General features: G+C 45.3%; 1 protein-coding gene across 1 annotated transcript in view; it reads right to left on the bottom strand.

The window, feature by feature from the left end:
- Positions 1–7,090: 7,090 nt before the first annotated feature.
- Positions 7,091–19,026, bottom strand: part of LOC138520650 (collagen alpha-1(XV) chain-like) — a 49,261-nt gene continuing 37,325 nt past the window's right edge. The window contains exons 8-13 of the mRNA XM_069632944.1: positions 16,735–16,869; positions 15,930–15,989; positions 14,973–15,041; positions 11,008–11,202; positions 9,917–10,032; positions 7,091–8,001 (exon numbers count right to left, since the gene is read on the bottom strand). Of these exons, the coding sequence (XP_069489045.1) occupies positions 7,791–8,001; positions 9,917–10,032; positions 11,008–11,202; positions 14,973–15,041; positions 15,930–15,989; positions 16,735–16,869 (786 nt within the window). The 3' untranslated portion in view covers positions 7,091–7,790. The remainder of the gene's footprint in view (positions 8,002–9,916; positions 10,033–11,007; positions 11,203–14,972; positions 15,042–15,929; positions 15,990–16,734; positions 16,870–19,026) is intronic.

Here is a 19,026-nt window from a genome sequence, read left to right as displayed (position 1 = left end):
CAAAAAAGGTCCTGGAATTATTTTTCAAAGTGGCCCCATGTTACATATTTTCAGCAGGCTCAACCCTTTTCCTATGGGAGCATTGGAACACTCATTAGGTTCCCACACAAAAGAGGGCCAGGGTGCAGAGGCCTACTGGGAAATCTCCAGCGTTTCCTATAGGCCAGTCCATCCCTGGAAGCAAGCCAGCACGGAGCACCACAGGTTCGATCCCCGGGTGCGCGCTTAGAAACCTCTGGGTATTAAGCGCGTTATAAATAACCCATTACCATTGCCTGTGTCCTCATGAGGGTGAAGCGTGAGACTGCACACGCATGGTGGTTTGGTTAAATTTGAGTACATATTTTTTTTAACACTGTTTCATGCCTTGCATGGGCGCTAACAAAATTGCTGCATATCTGAAGAACTACTATTTTCCAAAGTATACCCCCATTTTACCTTCTTGGGGATATACACTGATTGCTAGTACTGAGCCTGTTGCCCAGTCGGTGTTAACAATCCTTGCCAGGTGTGCACATTTGCTGCCTTGATCATTGCCTTTTGGTAGTTCTCCTTTCATTCTCTTGATATGTTCAGGACCTACATCTCCCAGAATGCAATGGATGAGCATAATTATATTATTATAATTGGTTATTTATAACACGCTAAATACCGAGAGGTTTCTAAGCGCGACCCCGGGGATCGCTCTGTGTCATCTTGCTTCCAAGGCGAGCGCGTTGCTCCTGAGCTATCTTCCAGAGACATGTCTCACATGGCCGTGTGAGACGTGTGTTTTGAATTGGGCTATGTAGGTCTAGGACTGTTTGATGGCTTGCTGCATGACATGTGATCACAAGCACACTTTGCAATGAGCGTACAGTTGTGAAACAACAACATGAATGATGGCCATTTATACTCCCCAACAGCTGCTTGGATCTGGTTTCCAGCTCATGGCTACCAAAGCCTTCTAAGCCAGCCAAGTCTAAGATGGATGTGGCATTGCACCCCCATGGTTGACCACCAGCAATACAATACTGCCCTCTTCTCTTATCCAGTGGCATTGAACTCCTGGCAGTGGTTGGCCATGAAAGTCTGCACCTGCCGCTTGAGGTTGTTCCCCTGCTCCTTGATGTCATCATACTCATGAGGTGGGTGGAAACTTCCACAGTGATTTTGTCTCCGAACTTCTTGTATAGTTTGTCACAGTTGATTTGGTAATGAGGTGCACAACCATCCAGTAGGCCTCCTTGACAACCTCATTCACGAGGACAGTGTGCCACTGTAGCCTATCTTAGCCTCCTCTGCCATTGGTGTCTCCCTGGAAGAGGTTTGCTCACCTATTTTGGCTAGACGCCAACAGGCATTGAGTTGTGCTTCCAAAATGGCCGCCAGATGTCTGCCGTTTCATGTACACGCGGATATAGTATTTCTGCAGGCAGTAACACACTTCCGCCATTGCCACATGCAGCTTTTCTGATATATCCCATCAGGGGCGCCGAGTACGCGGGTGCTCCGGGGCCTCGGGCACCCCCCAGGAAAGGACATCTGTGTAAAAGTCCCTATACTTTAAACAGGTCTTTTTTTTTTTTACGGGCGCCGGAACCCTCTGGGGAAACGTGAAGGCGGTGCCCCCGTATCCCATGTTTGGAATGATGGTTATTGCGCATGCGGTGGTGGAGTGCTAAGAATGCAGAGACGGCCGGATATTGCATGCAGTAAGTCTGAGAGAGAATCTGGCTAACTCATAACGAGGTCCTACAGTGAGTGTATTAAGCTTATCCCAATCACATCTACTCATATCAAACTGACATTTGCTTTTATCCAGGCCTGCTGCCCATAACTACAATTTTAAGTCAGATAAAGATATTCATCTTACTTCTGAGAGCCTTGTTAGTTCCTTTTATTTTATTCCACCCTAGGTGTTCTCTTCCTATGTCACATGAGAAGATGCAGGTGGAGAGAGACGCTGCTGGAGGTGGACAAAGACATCTATTTCCGGAAGTGTGGTCATTTTTATTATATTTAGATCCTCACACTGGGAAGGCGCACATTGTGGTTTGACTAAATTCTTAATCGGTCCAAACAAAATATCAAGTTAATCTAAAATAGTGGTATGCAGTCTTTATATCGAATATTTTATAAAGAATGATCTTATATCGAATATTTTATAACGGAAATGTTTATAGAGAATGTATTTAGGGGTGGGGTAAAGGGTTAAATATTTTTGGGAAACGGTTGAGGTGGGCTTTTAGGGGTGGGAAACCGGAGTTTGCATTCTCTACAAAATGTTTTGTTATAAAATATTCGATATATGTTAATTCTTTATAAAATATTTCGGTATAAAGACATGTAACCAAAATAATTCTTCCAGTTAGACTGAGAATTCATTGAACAATATGTTAGATAGATTTGTGTACACATTTTGTAGGTTGGTGACAGACTAAAACTTTCGTTTTCACAATATTAAGGGCCTGGTTCACAGAAATGTTTTATAATGGGGCAATCCCATAGGGAAATGCTCTGGGAATCAAGCCCTTATTGTTTGCCATCCTTCCTGTCCCATCCCTCTACTTTTACATATTACCCTTCTGCGCTTGATACAATGAGTACTTGGATGGATAATAACAGCACATAGAATGGGAGCCTTGGGAGAATTCTGTTCATAATATGTGTAATAAGCGAAGACACTATTAGGTTTTAGTCATTCATGTATCACTACAATTCATGAAATTGTTTAGGTGGCTAAATACATTTGGCAGGCGAAGAACGGTGGTCTGGAGGGTTACCCAGAGCATTGCCAGTGGTTAAGATTAAGTCTAAACCTTCCAGCCATCACCTCTTTGTTTTTGCTATGTCACCCCGAGTGGGACGGGTATGCCCAGACGTGGGTCCCGTGCCTGCTGGGCCTAGAGACCCAAGCTACTCCTCACTGATGAGCCCCAACAAGGGCGAAACATGTTTGGGGATGCTTGTGGTCTCGTGCAGAAGGGATGTGGCCTAGCAGTTCGGGCTGGACTTCCCCTTTTGGGGTGGGCCCAAGATTGATTTGCATATGGTCTTTCTCTTCTGTAATGGCTTGGCAGGTGAAGAACAGTGGTTTGGAGGGTTGCCCAGAGCATTGCCAGTGGTTAAGATTAAGTCTAAACCTTCCAGCCATCACCTCTTTGTTTTTGCTATGTCACCCCGAGTGGGACGGGTATGCCCAGACGTGGGTCCCGTGCCTGCTGGGCCTAGAGACCCAAGCTACTCCTCACTGATGAGCCCCAACAAGGGCGAAACATGTTTGGGGATGCTTGTGGTCTCGTGCAGAAGGGATGTGGTCTAGCAGTTTGGGCTGGACTGCCCCTTTTGGGGTGGGGCCAAGCCTGATTTGCATATGGTCTTTCCCTTCTGTAATGGTCTGGCAGGCGAAGAACGGTGGTCTGGAGGGTTGCCCAGAGCAATGCCAGTGGTTAAGATTAAGTCTAAACCTTCCAGCCATCACCTCTTTGTTTTTGCTAAATACATTTATAGTCAGTTCATCAAACAGTGAGGTAACAATTATGAGATTGTGGCGATAAAAAGATTTTCTTCCCCATTTAATATGATAAAAAGGGAGAAGTGACCTAATATTGGCTACCAAATGTTCCATAAAGATGGCCAAGAGCCTGTGAGAAAAACCATCGCCCTCTCTTCTGCATTTTCATACTTCAGCTTTGCCCCCTAGTTCTTGTTGACACAAATCTAGCAAGCATTTTAGCATGCATACAGCATCACACAACACCCAGTTACTGCCTACAAGTGCTGAAAGCGGGTTGGGGCAATGCATCATTTCTATGAAAATAAGTGCCAGGGCCAAATATTTTCTAGCACTCTTGTGACTCTGCGTGCGGGCAGTTCCCCACCATTGCTGTCACCACCCACAGCTGTTCCCCTACAGCAGTGGTCTTCAAACATTTTATGCCAAGCCCCACTGAGCAAAAAAGAAATGGTTTGGGACCCCCCTGACCAGCCCCTTTGTGTTGGTGTTATTTTTTTTATAGAGATGGCTGCGGAATGCGTGGTGCCATAATTTTGGGCCTAGAGGGACATGTCCTTTGAATATGAATTGGAGAGATTATTTTCTTTAAAAGTACGTTTGCAAGAACCGGGGCCATTTTGTGGGCAGAGGTGCGCCGGTTCTCATTGAGTCTGCAGGTAGTCATCATTTCTGCCTCCAGCGCTCCAGGCTACAAAGCAATTGACGTAATTTTCACCCGCTTAAGTAACTCATTTCCATTTCACCACCAGTTGAGTCTGTACCAAAAGTGTATTCCACTTACGTTGAGCAGTAGGTCACCAGAAAGGCCGTAAACAGACAAGCTGCAAACCTTTTAGTAGTTCATAATGGTTTTTTTAAGTGACTTCCTTCCAGAAACCTCTTACCCCTTTAACATCCATCTACATGGGGAACCATTGAGCCACTCTCGAAGCTTCTCCCACTTCCTAACACTATCAGGCTAGCGTTGTACCAGCAGACACACGATGCCCCCTTTGCTCCAATGCGAGGCCCCTTGTCTCGCCTAGCGAATTCTGCAGGGTTTATTCATTTCCCCCCATGACCGATATGTCTGAAAAGAAAGTAGCTCCTCGCCACTCTCTCCCTGGTTTTGCACTAGAAAGAAACCGTGCTGCCGAGAGGCAAGTTTTCAAAGCAAAGTGAGTGAATCGTGATGCATGGAGATGTTTTAAAGCTGAGCTCTGCCTCTGCAGACTTCGCTTTAACACGTTGGATTGGAAAGTGAATACCAGACCCTTCAAACACGGAGCAGTTGTAAAAGCTCTGCTCGAACATCACCTCCACCAACACCTTTTTTTGGAATTGGCCTTGTACATTTTTTAATGCCATTTATTACGGTCTATTCTTCATGAATAGGCTCCTAGTGGAGCCTGAGACCCCACAAAGGCATGTCATCTGTACATAGTGTGACAGGGGCCGGGTCTTTGTGGGGCCTGAGGCTTCATTAGGAGCCTATTCATAAAGACAAAAGAAAAAGCACACACCTTCTTTTGCCACGATGACTGGTTTTAAGGTGCTGTACAGTGCTAACACAACATTCATCAATTCCAAGCGGGTCCACACTCCAGCAGAGGTATTCCCAAATCACAAAATAATTGTTTCTTATTGTGTAGTCCAAGTATTCACAACCATTTTAATGTTGAATCAATAACTGCCAGTAAGTTCATTGTGTGGTTTGTGTTAGCTTTTCTCAGAATGTTCCCTATAACTTTGTTTTTTGATAATAGATTAGTGAGGAGCAATAAGCAATGATGGAGCCACATTACACCTATGGCCAGGGGCCTGCAACCTGCAGCTCACCAGATGTTTTGTAATATGATTCTTATGACCCCCTCACCAATGCCCATGCTGTCTAGGGCTGTCGGAAGTTGCAGTTCAAAAACATCTGCAGACCCAAAAATTGCAGACTGCCAAAGGTTTCGGACGCCTGATTTAGGACAATGGGTAAACCAAAGAATGTTCTGAAATTGGAAGGAAAAAGATCTTTATTAAGTTATTGACCAACATAATTCTGAAAATGAGGTACCTCAGGTGTGTGGCGGGGCTGTGGAGGGCGTCTAGATGCAGGAATGTTAATCCGTCAGATGGCAATGGGCTGGGAAGGCTGGTTGGGAGGTGTTCTGATAAAGGGGAGTTTGAGGACCCTATTCTGTGTATTCTTCAGAAGATTCAAACGAATGTGGCACTGAACACACAATCCGGGGTGTGGGGGGGGGGGGAGAGGGTGCCAGAAACATGTACTGAACTATGGGAAATGCGTGAATGAGTTGGTATAGTACGTCAGAGAGTGAATAAGTACACACCACAAGCACCTGAATGAGGGAGCAAATCAGTGGATGAAGTGGGTTATTTGGAAAGTGATAATAGTAGGTGCATCATTGAGTGAGTGTAGAGAGGGAATGATGAGTGAATGAACTTTGATCCCTGCTACACAGGAAATAAACAACATCGGATACGCTACCTGAAACCTTTGATTTACAACCATTTCTTTGGCAAGCTACACATAGGAAAGGAAATATTGTAGATTCGATTACAGCTTCCGGAGGTATCCTCTACCTTTTAGATCTGAAGGTTTTGGACTGGACAGATCACTGTGTCATCCCAACATGGATCTCTTCAGAATTCAACGTCAAGAGAAAATTGGAAACGAGATCCTTTAGATCTTTTAAAGAATTTTCTGGGGACATTCTTCAAATTGATTTTAGCAGGGAATACAATTTGTATAGATGCCAGGAGGTGATCTGTATAAACCATCTAATGAGACACTTTAAGCTTTTGCATCCGAGTATGCAGCCCTTAAGAACTCACCGAAGAAAAACAGGCCATGTGCTCTCTAGGTAAAAAGAACATTTGAGAGTTAAAAACAAATTAGCAGTGACATTTCGGGATAACTTTGTTTAGCCAGGAAGTTAAGAAAACAAGCGATTAGGTGAGTGAAAGCCTCATATTATGCCAGCCGTGCTGCAGTATTGAAGCCGTCCATAGCTACATTAGTTCACTTCCTACTCAGAAAACAAAGCATTTCATTTTCAAATCATTTGTATTGAGCGAGCATTTTGCTGAAAAGAACAGGTAGAAATGGAGGAGAAGCAGAACTTCAGGCCTTTGACTTTATCTTTGAGGTTGCAAAGAGAGGTTCAGGAATGGCCATTTTTCGAGAAACTTGAGGCAAAGCATCTTTTTTTAATGTTATACGGTCACTAGAGGATACCTCTCTGACTGACGATATTGTTCCCTCGAGTGATATCCAAGATTTAAGGGAGGAAGCAATTGATCCCGTTTGACATGAAGGGTGCATTTCCATCTTATTAATAAACGGTCAGAATGATTCCTCTTTTGAAATAATGTGACTTGGATACTTCCACATGGAGCATTTTAAGACTACTACTCATCTTTGGTGAAGGTCAAATTCCATTTACTGTGCATTCGGCATGGGGAAAAAAATCGAATCCGCTAATGACTAACAAGGGGAGCGGGGACCGCGGGGGTGCATTTTTACTTTACGCTTTTACACCGCGTAAAAGCAGTCCTACTGTGATGAGGTATGAGATTGTGAAGGCAAGAAGGGAAAACCCCCAAAACAGTGGCCTTCACATAGTGTGCCTACATCTTGGAATTCACTTCCCTTGACCCTTCATCTTGGCCTTTACCTTCTCGCTCAGTTAAAGTTGTTTCTATTTTGTAACAGGGCCTTTTTCATTTCTTTGGCTTATGAATGTATCGTGGTGCACTTTTTTTGTGATTTTATTTATTTAAAATGTTTAGTGTATTTCTATGGAAAAAGTCAATTTGCTAAACAGGTTTGCAAGCGTACTGTGCAGGTGATCTTGGTATAGGTTAATCAATGTATTGGAGTTCATTCATTTGGAATCGCATTGAAAACATTGCTTCTGCTGTTGGGCAATTGGAGGTGGTTGCCCCGGCAACAAAATGATCAACATCATTTTGGACTCACCGATCTCTGGTAATGGAGAACCTTGTCCAGGAGAGATAGGGAAGGCCATACATCATTACTATAGTCATATTTACGTGCTGTAAGGATGATCCGTTCCAGGGCGTTCCAGGGCGTGGGGGAGGTGGATGGTACTCGCCGGACCAGGAAAATGATGTGTAATTTGGCCACTTGCTTTGCCCAAACTGAAAGAGCCACCATTTTGTGGCTCCTTCAGAAAGTATCCTCTGGAGACTTCCGGTTTGCCAGACCGTTATCACGTGTCCACAGCAGCTAGTGGGCTTGTGGGGGTGCCAGCCAGAGTCTCGCAGAGGACTGAAATCACCACATGTGCAGGTAGGGGAAGGCCACGTCGATGCACAGAACAACCAGGGATGCATCACAGCCGTATGACACTTGGCCAAGTAGTTTCCCCCGGGCCAGCGGAGAGGCCATTCCCTCGGCTTTGGTGGTCACTGCCCAGTCCTTGCAGTTGGCGTTCCGCACGCGGACCCCTCGCTCATTGGAACCATGCCACGCCGCCTTGTGAGGCCTGAGAGTGAGAGAAGAAGAAAGCATCAGGAATGGGTAAAGTATCAGTGCTCAGACACTTGCCAGGCTCCGGCAACACAACTTGCCAATCATCCCAGGTGTTGATTATATGTGGATCCTGCATCACAATTCACACTCACCACCTGCCTTCACAATTAGCTCTCACATACAACCCTCACGTTCTGCTCTTTTAATCAACCGTAACAATCCACACGACAATCAGCCCTTATTAGCCCCACTTTGAATACGCCCTCACATTCCACACTCCGAACCTGCACTCACAAAATGTCCTCATAATGTTCCTTCAAGGGTTACCCATACAATCGGCACTCGCCATCTGCCCCCGCAAACAAGCCTAACAATTTGCTCTCACAATCCAGGGACAAAAACGGTATCACAATATGCTCCCACAATCTACCCTCACAATCCACACTCACAATCAGCCCTTAGAAACCATCCTGACCATTTGCACACACAATCCACCTTCACAATCCTCTCTCATAAATCTCGCTCACAATGTCCCCTCACAACCAGACCTCAGAACCTAACCTCAGAAATCGCCCTCAAAATGGATGTACGTGATTATGCCGAGGTGCGAAATTCCAAATTCGAAAATGTCACATTTGAAAAATGTATGCCGTAGTATAATCACGCATTAGTTTGCCCACATCCCCTTACCTGCCACCCCGTACTTACCTTTTGGCGACACACTTCGTTGTGTACTGCCGACTCCTCCGTCTCCCTGCTGCACCAGTTGCCTTCAATTACGTGGATAGGAACCAGTGCCACAGGGCCCTTTTGTTAATTTTTATTTTTGTTCCCACACACTTTCAATGTATTGAAAGCGGGGGACACCCCTGCGACCCCCTATCCCGTTATAGCAAACAAGGGAGTGGGGGTCAACCCCACAACCCCCACCCTGCCTGTTCGCTATATAGGGATAGTATGGTATAATTGTTCGCCATTTGCGGTGGTACGAAATTTGAGTATAGCCGAAATTCGAACAATTATACCATACATTCATTTTTTTTTTAGATTTTCAGGGGAATTAGCTCAGAATACACCCTTGTAATATGCACTCCTAATCCATGGTCACAATCCACCATCAGAATGTGTCTTCACAACCAAGCCACACTCCTGTTTTTGCTCTGCACTCCTCATTTCCTTTGATGTGCTCTCCCCTTCACATGTGCTTGTGAAGACGTCATTCTGCTGAAGACCAATGGTTAGCTGTAGTCACGTGTTTCTATTCCCCGCCTTCTGTTTCATCTGCTCTGCTGGGAGTGGGCTGAGAGAGAATGCAAACATATTCCTTTTTTTTCAGGATAAATATCTTGAATTCGAGGGGATTCGATTTGCAAACATGTATGCAGTGTGCACCATTCACGGGTTAGGCGTGTGCCAAAATTATCCAAAATCAAAGTGGACAATTTCGAGATATGCACCCTGAAATCAAGGGGTGGGTGGGTTCCTACATAAAAACCTACTCTGCAAAAATGAAAGATGGTTGTTTTATAATTTCCCTTTACAGCTAGAAGACCTCCATGGGATTTCATCAAGTTTGGCATACATGTTCATATGTGGCATCGATTTCCTGGGAAGCTCCATGCAGAAGGACACAAGAAACAGAGGGGATAATTGTCACTCTTTGGATAGGAACATCTCAGCGATCAAATGTTTTAGTTCAAATGTTTTTAGGTCAATTATGCTAATACCCATTTCATGCCATCTTAACAATGCTGTCAAGATTGCAAACCACATAATAAAAACACCCATCTCATGCCATCTTAACTATGCTGTCAACATTGCAAACCACATAATAAAAACACTCGGGTGTGTCGGTTGCCTAAAGGGTTGCCACTGCCTAAGGCTGCGGTAGAAGTGACCCTGAGACCCCTTTCTTCTTGCCTCCTTACCAGAGTGGATCGAGCATCACGTTGCGGCCATTGAAGGAGTAGAGGGGGGTCCTCGGGTGGAAACTGTGTTTTGGGCTTTCAAAGAGAGAGTTCCAGCTTCTCAGCAGCACCTCACCCTGTAATCAGACAAATATCGTTGGTGACAGAGGCGGGGGTCATTTGAGAACTCCCAACCGGACGACAAGGAGCATCAGTAATGAAGGGCCTGATTCACAGAACGTTTTCCTATGGGATTGCGCCATTATCAAACACTTGTGTGACTCAGGCCCTAAGTGCCTTCACCCCCCATTGACATGCATTGGAAGATGGAATTGGTAAGTGTGGACAATCAAACCATGACACTGCGCCTCATTACACGGATGGCGGAGAACCATGGCGCTATTAGCGCCATGGTTCATGCCGGTAAAATACCGGCACTGCCTTGGTGGAAAGGGGAATTACCGCCCCATTCCAAGGTTGGCGGGGCGGTAATTCCCCCTTCCACCATTGCCCTTCCCCATTCCCATTTTTGCCCCATAGGGCATAATGGGAATGGGGAAGGCGCTAATTGCGGTACCGCAAATTGCGGTATCGTAATTAGCTCCCTGGGTCCCTTTGCGGGTTAGTTTTTAACGCCTGCAAAAAGCAGGCGTTAAATCCCCCAACCCGCAAAGGGACCTCGTAGTAAGGCGGTAAGGATTTACCGGTACCGGTATTTTACCGGTACCGGTAAATCCTTACCGCCATCCGTGTAATGAGGCCCACTGTATTGAAGTGTAGCTACTTTGCAAGTGTGTCAACCACGAACTAAGGATGCCTGCTTAAAGTAAACAAATGAGTCCATGTCACTAGGACACCCCCTTTCTAATTAAGTGCTTTTATTTAAAAAAATAGAAAATGTGACCTTGTTAATGTCACTTCAACTGCTTAGATGCATGCAACTGATATCATTGATTTCTTTTAAGGGGAGCCCAGGACAGAACACCATTGATGCTATACTGAAATGGGCAACATAGGACCCAACGGTCTTTGGTAGATGTCGGTCTATCATGATTCCTTCTGGTTTTCCCAGAAGCCATTGCGCCTCCCGCCATGACTGTATGTGCTGTCACCTTCAAGTTCACCACCGGCAGGTTCCGGTCCGTCCTCTTCACTATGGAGATGAGATCTTGGTTGGATGAGGAGAGGAATGCCCGAAAGGTGCCGTAGAGCGAGGCTTCCTGCGACTGGCGGTAGCACTGCAGATCCGCTCCGCGTATCCCATGCATATCGCCAGACATGGGGACATTCAAGGCCGCCAGCCGAAGCTGCGTAGAAAAAGACATCCAAGGTTTACTTTTCATAAACAGGGGCGATAGCCTGATCACATTCACACCCTATCTCACATCTTAAAATGTAACTTGTCTTTGAAATTGACCAACGATAAGGCCTTTTAACTGTACACATGATGTCTACGCTATAGTGCTGATCTTTCAAGTCTGAAATGCTACAATCCAGTCCATCGGGCCAGCCCGGGATATCACTTGGACAGCAAACAGCGCCTCTATTGGAAGGCTCTCCTATCATGGGACTCAGAGGCTCCCAGCAACCCCCACTCAGACCCATAACTTTGTCTTTCGGGCCGCCCCTTACCTAGGAACCTGCCTGTACTGCTTTACACAGTTATAGGTGCCATCTACCACAAAACAAGGGATTCTCTGCTTCATCCTTTGCACTGATGCACCCTATATGGCCAGACGGTATTGTACGATCGGACCGAAAAAAAAAGGTTTGACAGTACAATACGACCGAAAAATGCTACCACCAAAGGTTCGAACACCAAACGTTCGAACCTTTGGTGGTAGCATTGCAGGTAAGTAAAAAAAAAAAGACTGCGGGGGCTGCGCAGGTGTCCCCTGCAACACCCCGCTCACTATACTGTGTGGTATAGTGAGCGGGAAACCCCCGTAGCACACCCGCGAAAAGAAATGGGAAAAATACAGGGGCTGCAGGGGTGTCCCCCGCAACACCCCGCTCACTATACTGTGTGGTATAGTGCAGAGGGTTTGAAGGGGTTGCGGGGGAAACCCTTGCAGCCCCCGTAGTATGTAAGTGTGTTCACATGAGAAAGGTGCAAACTTTTGGTAGTTCATACCTTTCTCATGCGAACTTTCCGGCCGTGGCAAAATCAGCCGCGGTCGGATCACGTAGAATCGGCGAGACCGTGCATTTATAGATCGCAGTGCCGGCTATGGTCTGCATCGTGTCCCTGTGGGCATCTAGTACACGAGTAACCCCCATGACTTACACAACTCAACTAACAACTATGCTGAAGGCCTCTATTTGCCCACTCATGCACGTCACGGTCACATTAAGTCACAACATTTTACAGACTTGCATCACTCAAGTCAATTCATTCATTCGATTAACTTATCTTCCAATATTGGAATGGGTCAAGGGTTCTTAACGGCCCAGTCCTTTGTGAAGCATTTGTATTTTATTTGCACACAAGGTCTACACGTGCACCTTCCTTGAGGCTGAGTACTTTTAATAAGCCCCCAGAAGACCTTAAAATGTGGTCCTCTAATGTGGCCTTTTCCAATTCATGTTGGGCTCTGAAGCCAGCCATGCACTGAAAAGGAAGTAAAAGGTCACAACGCCGCGGTGGTCAGTTCCTGAGATTGGTACTTTTTCCTAAAGTAAGATTTTTAGTTTAAATTCTGCAGGTGAATTTGATACTACTCTGGAGTGTCCTGTAACCTTACGGAGGACACAAGGAAAGAGGATGGCCTTTGCTAGATTGGAACACAATTGTGGATTTACTGTTAAGCCTTCTTTTTCCTATCATCATCACTTCATCATCATCACTTGTCATTTGTCGAGTGCCTTTCACCATTGGTATGATCTCAACGTGCTGTGGGTTGATCGCCCTAAGGGGACTGACGTCTAGGTATGGGAAATTTGTCAATGGAGTCGAGAATGCGTGTGTGCGTTTTAGCCTAAGTGAAGTTGGGTAGGGGTGGCCAGGTCCCTAATAGCTCCACTTATTAAGCTGGCAAGTGGATGGGTGCTATGAGGTTGCCAAGAGAGAGTGTGAGAGAAGTAGATTCATTGTGTGTCCAGATAGACTGCATTTCTGCCGTGAGGGATAGCTGCGTTCACATGGCAGGGGTGTTTTGCGCCTTAAGATGGCATCCGCCACCTGGAGCACGGCGATGCCCCCACACCTTCAATTTAAAATCCTGACATGCTTTCGAGGCTGCAGTGCTGTTTTAAGTTTTACATACTGTTAAACATCGCATTACATGGAGGATGGAACAAAAGGATTCATGGAGAGACAAGAAGAAAGAACACTGAGGACCAGTTTCTGGGCTCAGGTTAAAGGCAGTGCAGAAAGCGGACATTCTCCCCTATGCTTTTCAGCCCTGGAGATGTTCTGCCTTTGGGCTGCCGAAGCTGCTAAAATCCCTCAGTGTTGGGGAGGTGTGTGCAGCAGTAGTATCCTAACTCCGGGAGAATGCCCTCCACGTGGCTGCCCTGCATTCTTGATGGTTACCGTTGTCATGCCATAAATCAAGCACCTGCAAAATCCAAGGCTTTCGTGTCCGTACACCACATTCTTTCTTTTGTCAGAATATGACGTGTTTAAGGATTGTTTTGTTTCTGCTTGGAACAACACATTTCTATTTTAACATGAATCTCTGAACCGGGGCTCTGAGTAGTCAATAAGGGGAGTGGATTTGAAGATGAGAATCCTGTCAAAAGTAACAGATTCCTCAATGAGATAAGGATCTGTTTGTGAATCCCCAGTTTCTGCTTCAGTGAAAGAGTGGTCATCGATGAACATGTGCGGTGCAGAGAAGGAATTGGTTCACAACAAATAAACCCTGGTCTATACACGTAACCTCTAAACTAGAAGCAAATTAGAGGGAAGATTGCTCAACATCAACAACATCTTTTTCTAGAGATGGAGTCTGTTATCAATTGGCAAATCCTGATGTAGCCAAAGTAAGTAAGTGAGTGTGTGGATACACTTTTCAAGTGTGTCTCCAAAAAAGTGACTTCTCTGAGCTATTGAAAACAATGAGTTACTAATCACCAAATCCTCATACAGGGAAAGGATAAGCTTTTGATTACCAACTTGTAGTTTAGAGAATTAGGGCCTGATTCACTGAAGTGTTTTATAATGGCGCAATACCATTGGAAAACACTTGGTGAATCAGGCCCTTAATCGTTTCTCAACAGCCAATTATTTCTTTAGAGAAGAAATTGCTGCATAACTTCAAAATCGTAGTTTAGAGATAGAATGGCTACCATTAAAAACATTCTTAGATTAATTAATGAATGTGCAATCACCATATCGGGTTTCAAAGAAAGAATTGACTAACGATCACCAGCTCCTGGCTTAAACAAATAATTGGTAAGAAATCATAGCTCCTGGTTTATATAAACAATTGTTTCTCTGGCACCATGTCCTGATTTAGAGACATATCAGACACAATTCTTTATAAAAATATCCATGCATTATTGTAGGGATGGGATATGTTAATGATTACTGAATCCAGTTTTAGAGAAGGGATTGTTGAGCAATCACCACATCCTATTTTAATGGAAAAAAACAAGTGGTTACTAAGAATAGACCATTTCTAAAACGAAGAATTGGTCAACAATGACCACATATCAGTATCAATCTCTTGATATTAGCCACATTATGGTTAAAAAGAAAACGATATTTGAAATTAACAAATATTGTTATCGGGAAAGAGATGGTTAATTACCATAAAATTCTGGTATAAAGATTGGGCTACCAATCACCAGATCCTGCCTGGTAGAGCAAATCAGTTACACATACAGTCCTGGCACAGAGATTCCAAAATCCCTGAGTGAGAGATGACTTTCATCCCCGCAACAGATGTGGTTATTTGTGTCTGATTTGGCGAACGAAGCAATTTGGACCTTTAGGGTTGCAATATCCCTGTAATTGAGGGTGCCTATTCCACCACAATGTATGAGAAAATTAGGCTGCTTCATTAAAAAAAAATACACCAGCACTACCAACACTCCAGCCCCCACAACAAAACCCATTGCTGCGTCTTACAGAAGGCACCCTCTGAAAGATGCTGGTTGGCACAGGTTCGCCCTTTCTGGAGCTCTCATCTTCTTCCTGCTTTTAGAAAAAGACACAATTAGTAACAACCAAGTGATAAACACTTGTATCCACATACATTGTACTCCTGGAATGGGAAGATGGGAAGCGCACTCACAATCACACAATGAAGGATACTTCTAAGGGAAGCATGTGGTCTTAACGAATTTGTGGATCGGGGTTAGTGTAGATTTGTGTGGTATACGTAGGCTATTTAGAGTACGAAGTTGCTAGGCCACATTAGAAAAGGGGGAAAACACGTTTATACGTTTAAAATCAGAAAAGCCAGATTTAGTAAACCCAGGAATCGCGGAAACCACATGGATCCACCCTCCCTCTTCAGATGCCACTGACTCTTCTGTGGACCTTCAGCATCCGCTTTGCTCACTCATGCTCAGCCTTCAGGGTGTCATTAGAATTCCTTAGCATCGCACCCAGGCCTATCTTCAAAGGCTCTGTAGATTTAAATGGAGGCTCATTTAGACCCACCATCAACGGATAATTGGGGTCAGGAGAGATTTGAGAACGGAGAAATGCGACACTGCAGTCAAGCCTGCTCTCTTCCTGGAAGTCTTGCTACGCAGTGGACTGGAGTGACCCTTGCCCAGGAGCCAGGAGCACAGAGGCAATGTCCCCATCATCTTGCTCCAGAAGGTCTATGCCTCATCCCTCCACATCCCACAGGAATTTACCATTCAGGACCTGGAATACAAGCACAGCGCCTGAATGAAATATTATCCTGGCTCTTCTCTCCACCCGATGCTCACCCGCCTCTTCCTTTTCCCCACCACCTGCAGGTCCTGTCTCTCCAGCGGAGCTGCTCAGCGGCATCACCCACCTTATAGATTATTATGACACAAGTATGGAAATGAAAAACATTTAGGCAAAGATCCTTTAATTAAAGCTGACCAGGTTTTCTTCAGGCACGCGGGGGTCATCCATAGGAAGCCTGGGTTCCGCTTCTTCCAGCTGTGAGGAGACAGGAGAGAAACAGTGGTTCGACCTGGTGTATGTTGCACTGCTCACATAAACCTCCAAAGGGTTTTGGTCTATTTTACCTCAAACATTTGACCTAATCACATTTGATCACATTTAATAGACTTTTTTCAGTCTAAAATGTGGGGGGAGACCCCCGTAACCGCACCATTTTCCCTCAACCTAATCTATACCCTTAACCACCATATATATATATATATATATATATATATATATATATATATATATATATATATATATATATTTAATTAAATTTGACCAAAAAAAAGGTCAGACAAATTCGATCAAATGTTTTAGGTCAAATGTTTTTAGGCCAATTATGCTAATACCCCACCCAAAACATCAGAAAGAGAGGACTGACACATGCCCAGGTGGACTGAGCTATCGAGCTTGACATTTCACAGGCTCTGCTCAAGACCCACACAGCTTTAATTGTTTGGCCTGTCACTCTACCACCTAAGATGTATGCTCAGACTTCTTACTCATATGCGGTACAGCTGCACTATTAACTCCCCCACCATGTAAGATGTATGGGTAGGTACAGGTTGCTAATGGCAAACTGCTCAGCTTTTTCTCTCAGCTGACCCTGCATCTTTTCAACAGAAGCACGTAGGGGAACATCTATTTCATAATGGAGGGACTCTGAGATATCAGTCTGCAGCTAGTCACGGACAGGGAATGGAAGGTTTTGTGTGGACCCCCAGTGGTAGAGCCATACCAGCAGCTTGCTCCAGCCAAAAGGTGTGCGCAGGAAAGCGATCCTCTCCTCCTTGATGTAGACCAGGCTGCCCTCTGCGATCACGGGTTGTGCCTCCATCATGGACGACCTGGACTGGAAGACCCAGGTGTGCATCTAAAGAACAAAAGCAAAAGCGATAGGGAACTTGGTTCCAAGTGTGTGATGAACACGGCGCGCCACCAGAGCACCACCCTCATTGCCAACACTAGTCATGTAAATAGAGAAAGCCCCTGATGCGCTCTGACTAGCGCCATCTTGAGGGAAGGTAGAACCCGTGCTGTAATAAGCCACCCTCACGAATCTCTGTCAGTTTGCAACACATCGTCATCTGTCTATCTGGAACACACTCCTTACACTCCATCGTCATCTGTCTATTTGGAACACACTCCTTACATTCCAGCATCATCCGTCTATCTGGAACGCACTCCTTACACTCCATCATCATCTGTCTATCTGGAACACACTCCTTACACTCCATCATCATCTGTCTATGTGGAACACACTCCTTACACTCCATCATCACCTGTCCATCTGGAACACACTCCTTACACTCCATCATCACCTGTCCATCTGGAACACACTCCTTACACTCCATCATCATCTGTCTATCTGGAACACACTCCTTACACTCCATCATCATCTGTCTATGTGGAACACACTCCTTACACTCCATCATCACCTGTCCATCTGGAACACACTCCTTACACTCCATCATCACCTGTCCATCTGGAACACACTCCTTACACTCCATCCTCATCTGTCTATCTGGAACACACTCCTTACACTCCATCATCATCTGTCTATGTGGAACACACTCCTTACACTCCATCATCACCTGTCCATCTGGAACACACTCCTTACACTCCATCATCATCTGTCTATCTGGAACACACTCCTTACACTCCTCAGCCGAGTTAGAACGCATGGTATGAATTCAATCCTCACCACTGCCTTTCAGATTAGGAACATGCTATCCACTCTATCAATATACATTAGTTAGAAGACATGGTATATGTGCCATCCTTTTAATCTGTCAAGTTAAAACCCATGCTCAGCATCCCATCAGTATCACTGACTGTCACGTGCTATATGACTCACACTAACCACCAATGCTGCAAAGTGGCACCCCAGGGATATATGTAACAGCACCAGGAGAGAAACACAGCGGACCTCTTGTAACCCACACTCTCCCACTGACATGAGTAACATACATGCACACTGTGTACACAGTGCCAGCAGGTGAGTCTAAATGCAGTAGATCTAAGAGGAAATAAGTCCCAGAATGGAACAGTTGAGGCCACAAGGCATGCACTAGCTCATGGCAATCTTCCTCATCATCATCATCACTATATCCACTCAAGTTGCAGAGTCCACTCTGTCAGCAGCACCCGCCAAGGCAGAGCACGTGGTGTCCATTTCATTGCTATCGTCAGCACACTGGATCTCATTTTGTTCCAGAAGAATCACAAAATGGAGGCGCAAAAGCAAGGTGTATTGCTTTTATGCCTTCATGTTCCGCTCTGCCGCATCTTCAAGCTGATACAAGGTGGATGAGGAGCCTGACGAGGAGTTAACATTTGTGCAGTGTTTCCCTTTCCCCGCTTGAGCCTGACGAGGGGTTCACATCTGTGCAGTGTTTCCCTTTTCCCTCTTGAGCCTGACGAGGGGTTAGAATTTGTGCAGTGTTTCCCTTTCCCCGCTTGAGCCTGACGAAAGGTTAACATCTGTGTAGTGTTTCCCTTTTCCCTCTTGAGCCTGACTAGGGTTAACATCTGTGCAGGTTTTCCCTTTTCCCTCTTGAGCCTGACGAGGGGTTAACATCTGTGAAATGTTTCCCTTTTCCCTCTTGAGCCTGACGAGGGGTAACACCTGTGCAGTGTTTCCCTTTTCCCTCTTGAGCCTGACGAGGGGTTAGAATTTGTGCAGTGTTTCCCTTTCCCCGCTTGAGCCTGACGAAAGGTTAACATCTGTGTAGTGTTTCCCTTTTCCCTCTTGAGCCTGACTAGGGTTAACATCTGTGCAGGTTTTCCCTTTTCCCTCTTGAGCCTGACGAGGGGTTAACATCTGTGAAATGTTTCCCTTTTCCCTCTTGAGCCTGACGAGGGGTAACACCTGTGCAGTGTTTCCCTTTTCCCTCTTGCGTGGGAACTTTATTTTGCACCTGCATGAGATTATCATGCCGACATAAAAGGAATGAATTCCTATGGGATCTGCCTCCAATTAGCGCCTGCTAGTAAGCAGGAGGATTCCCTAGGTGTCCATTAGGAAAAA

This window comes from Ambystoma mexicanum, chromosome 13 (genome assembly GCF_040938575.1).
Source record: "Ambystoma mexicanum isolate Mex_15411 chromosome 13, UKY_AmexF1_1, whole genome shotgun sequence".
NCBI classification, from domain to species: Eukaryota; Metazoa; Chordata; class Amphibia; order Caudata; family Ambystomatidae; genus Ambystoma; species Ambystoma mexicanum.
Note: the sequence above shows the minus strand (reverse complement) of the source record. Positions and strands in the feature narration are given on the sequence as shown.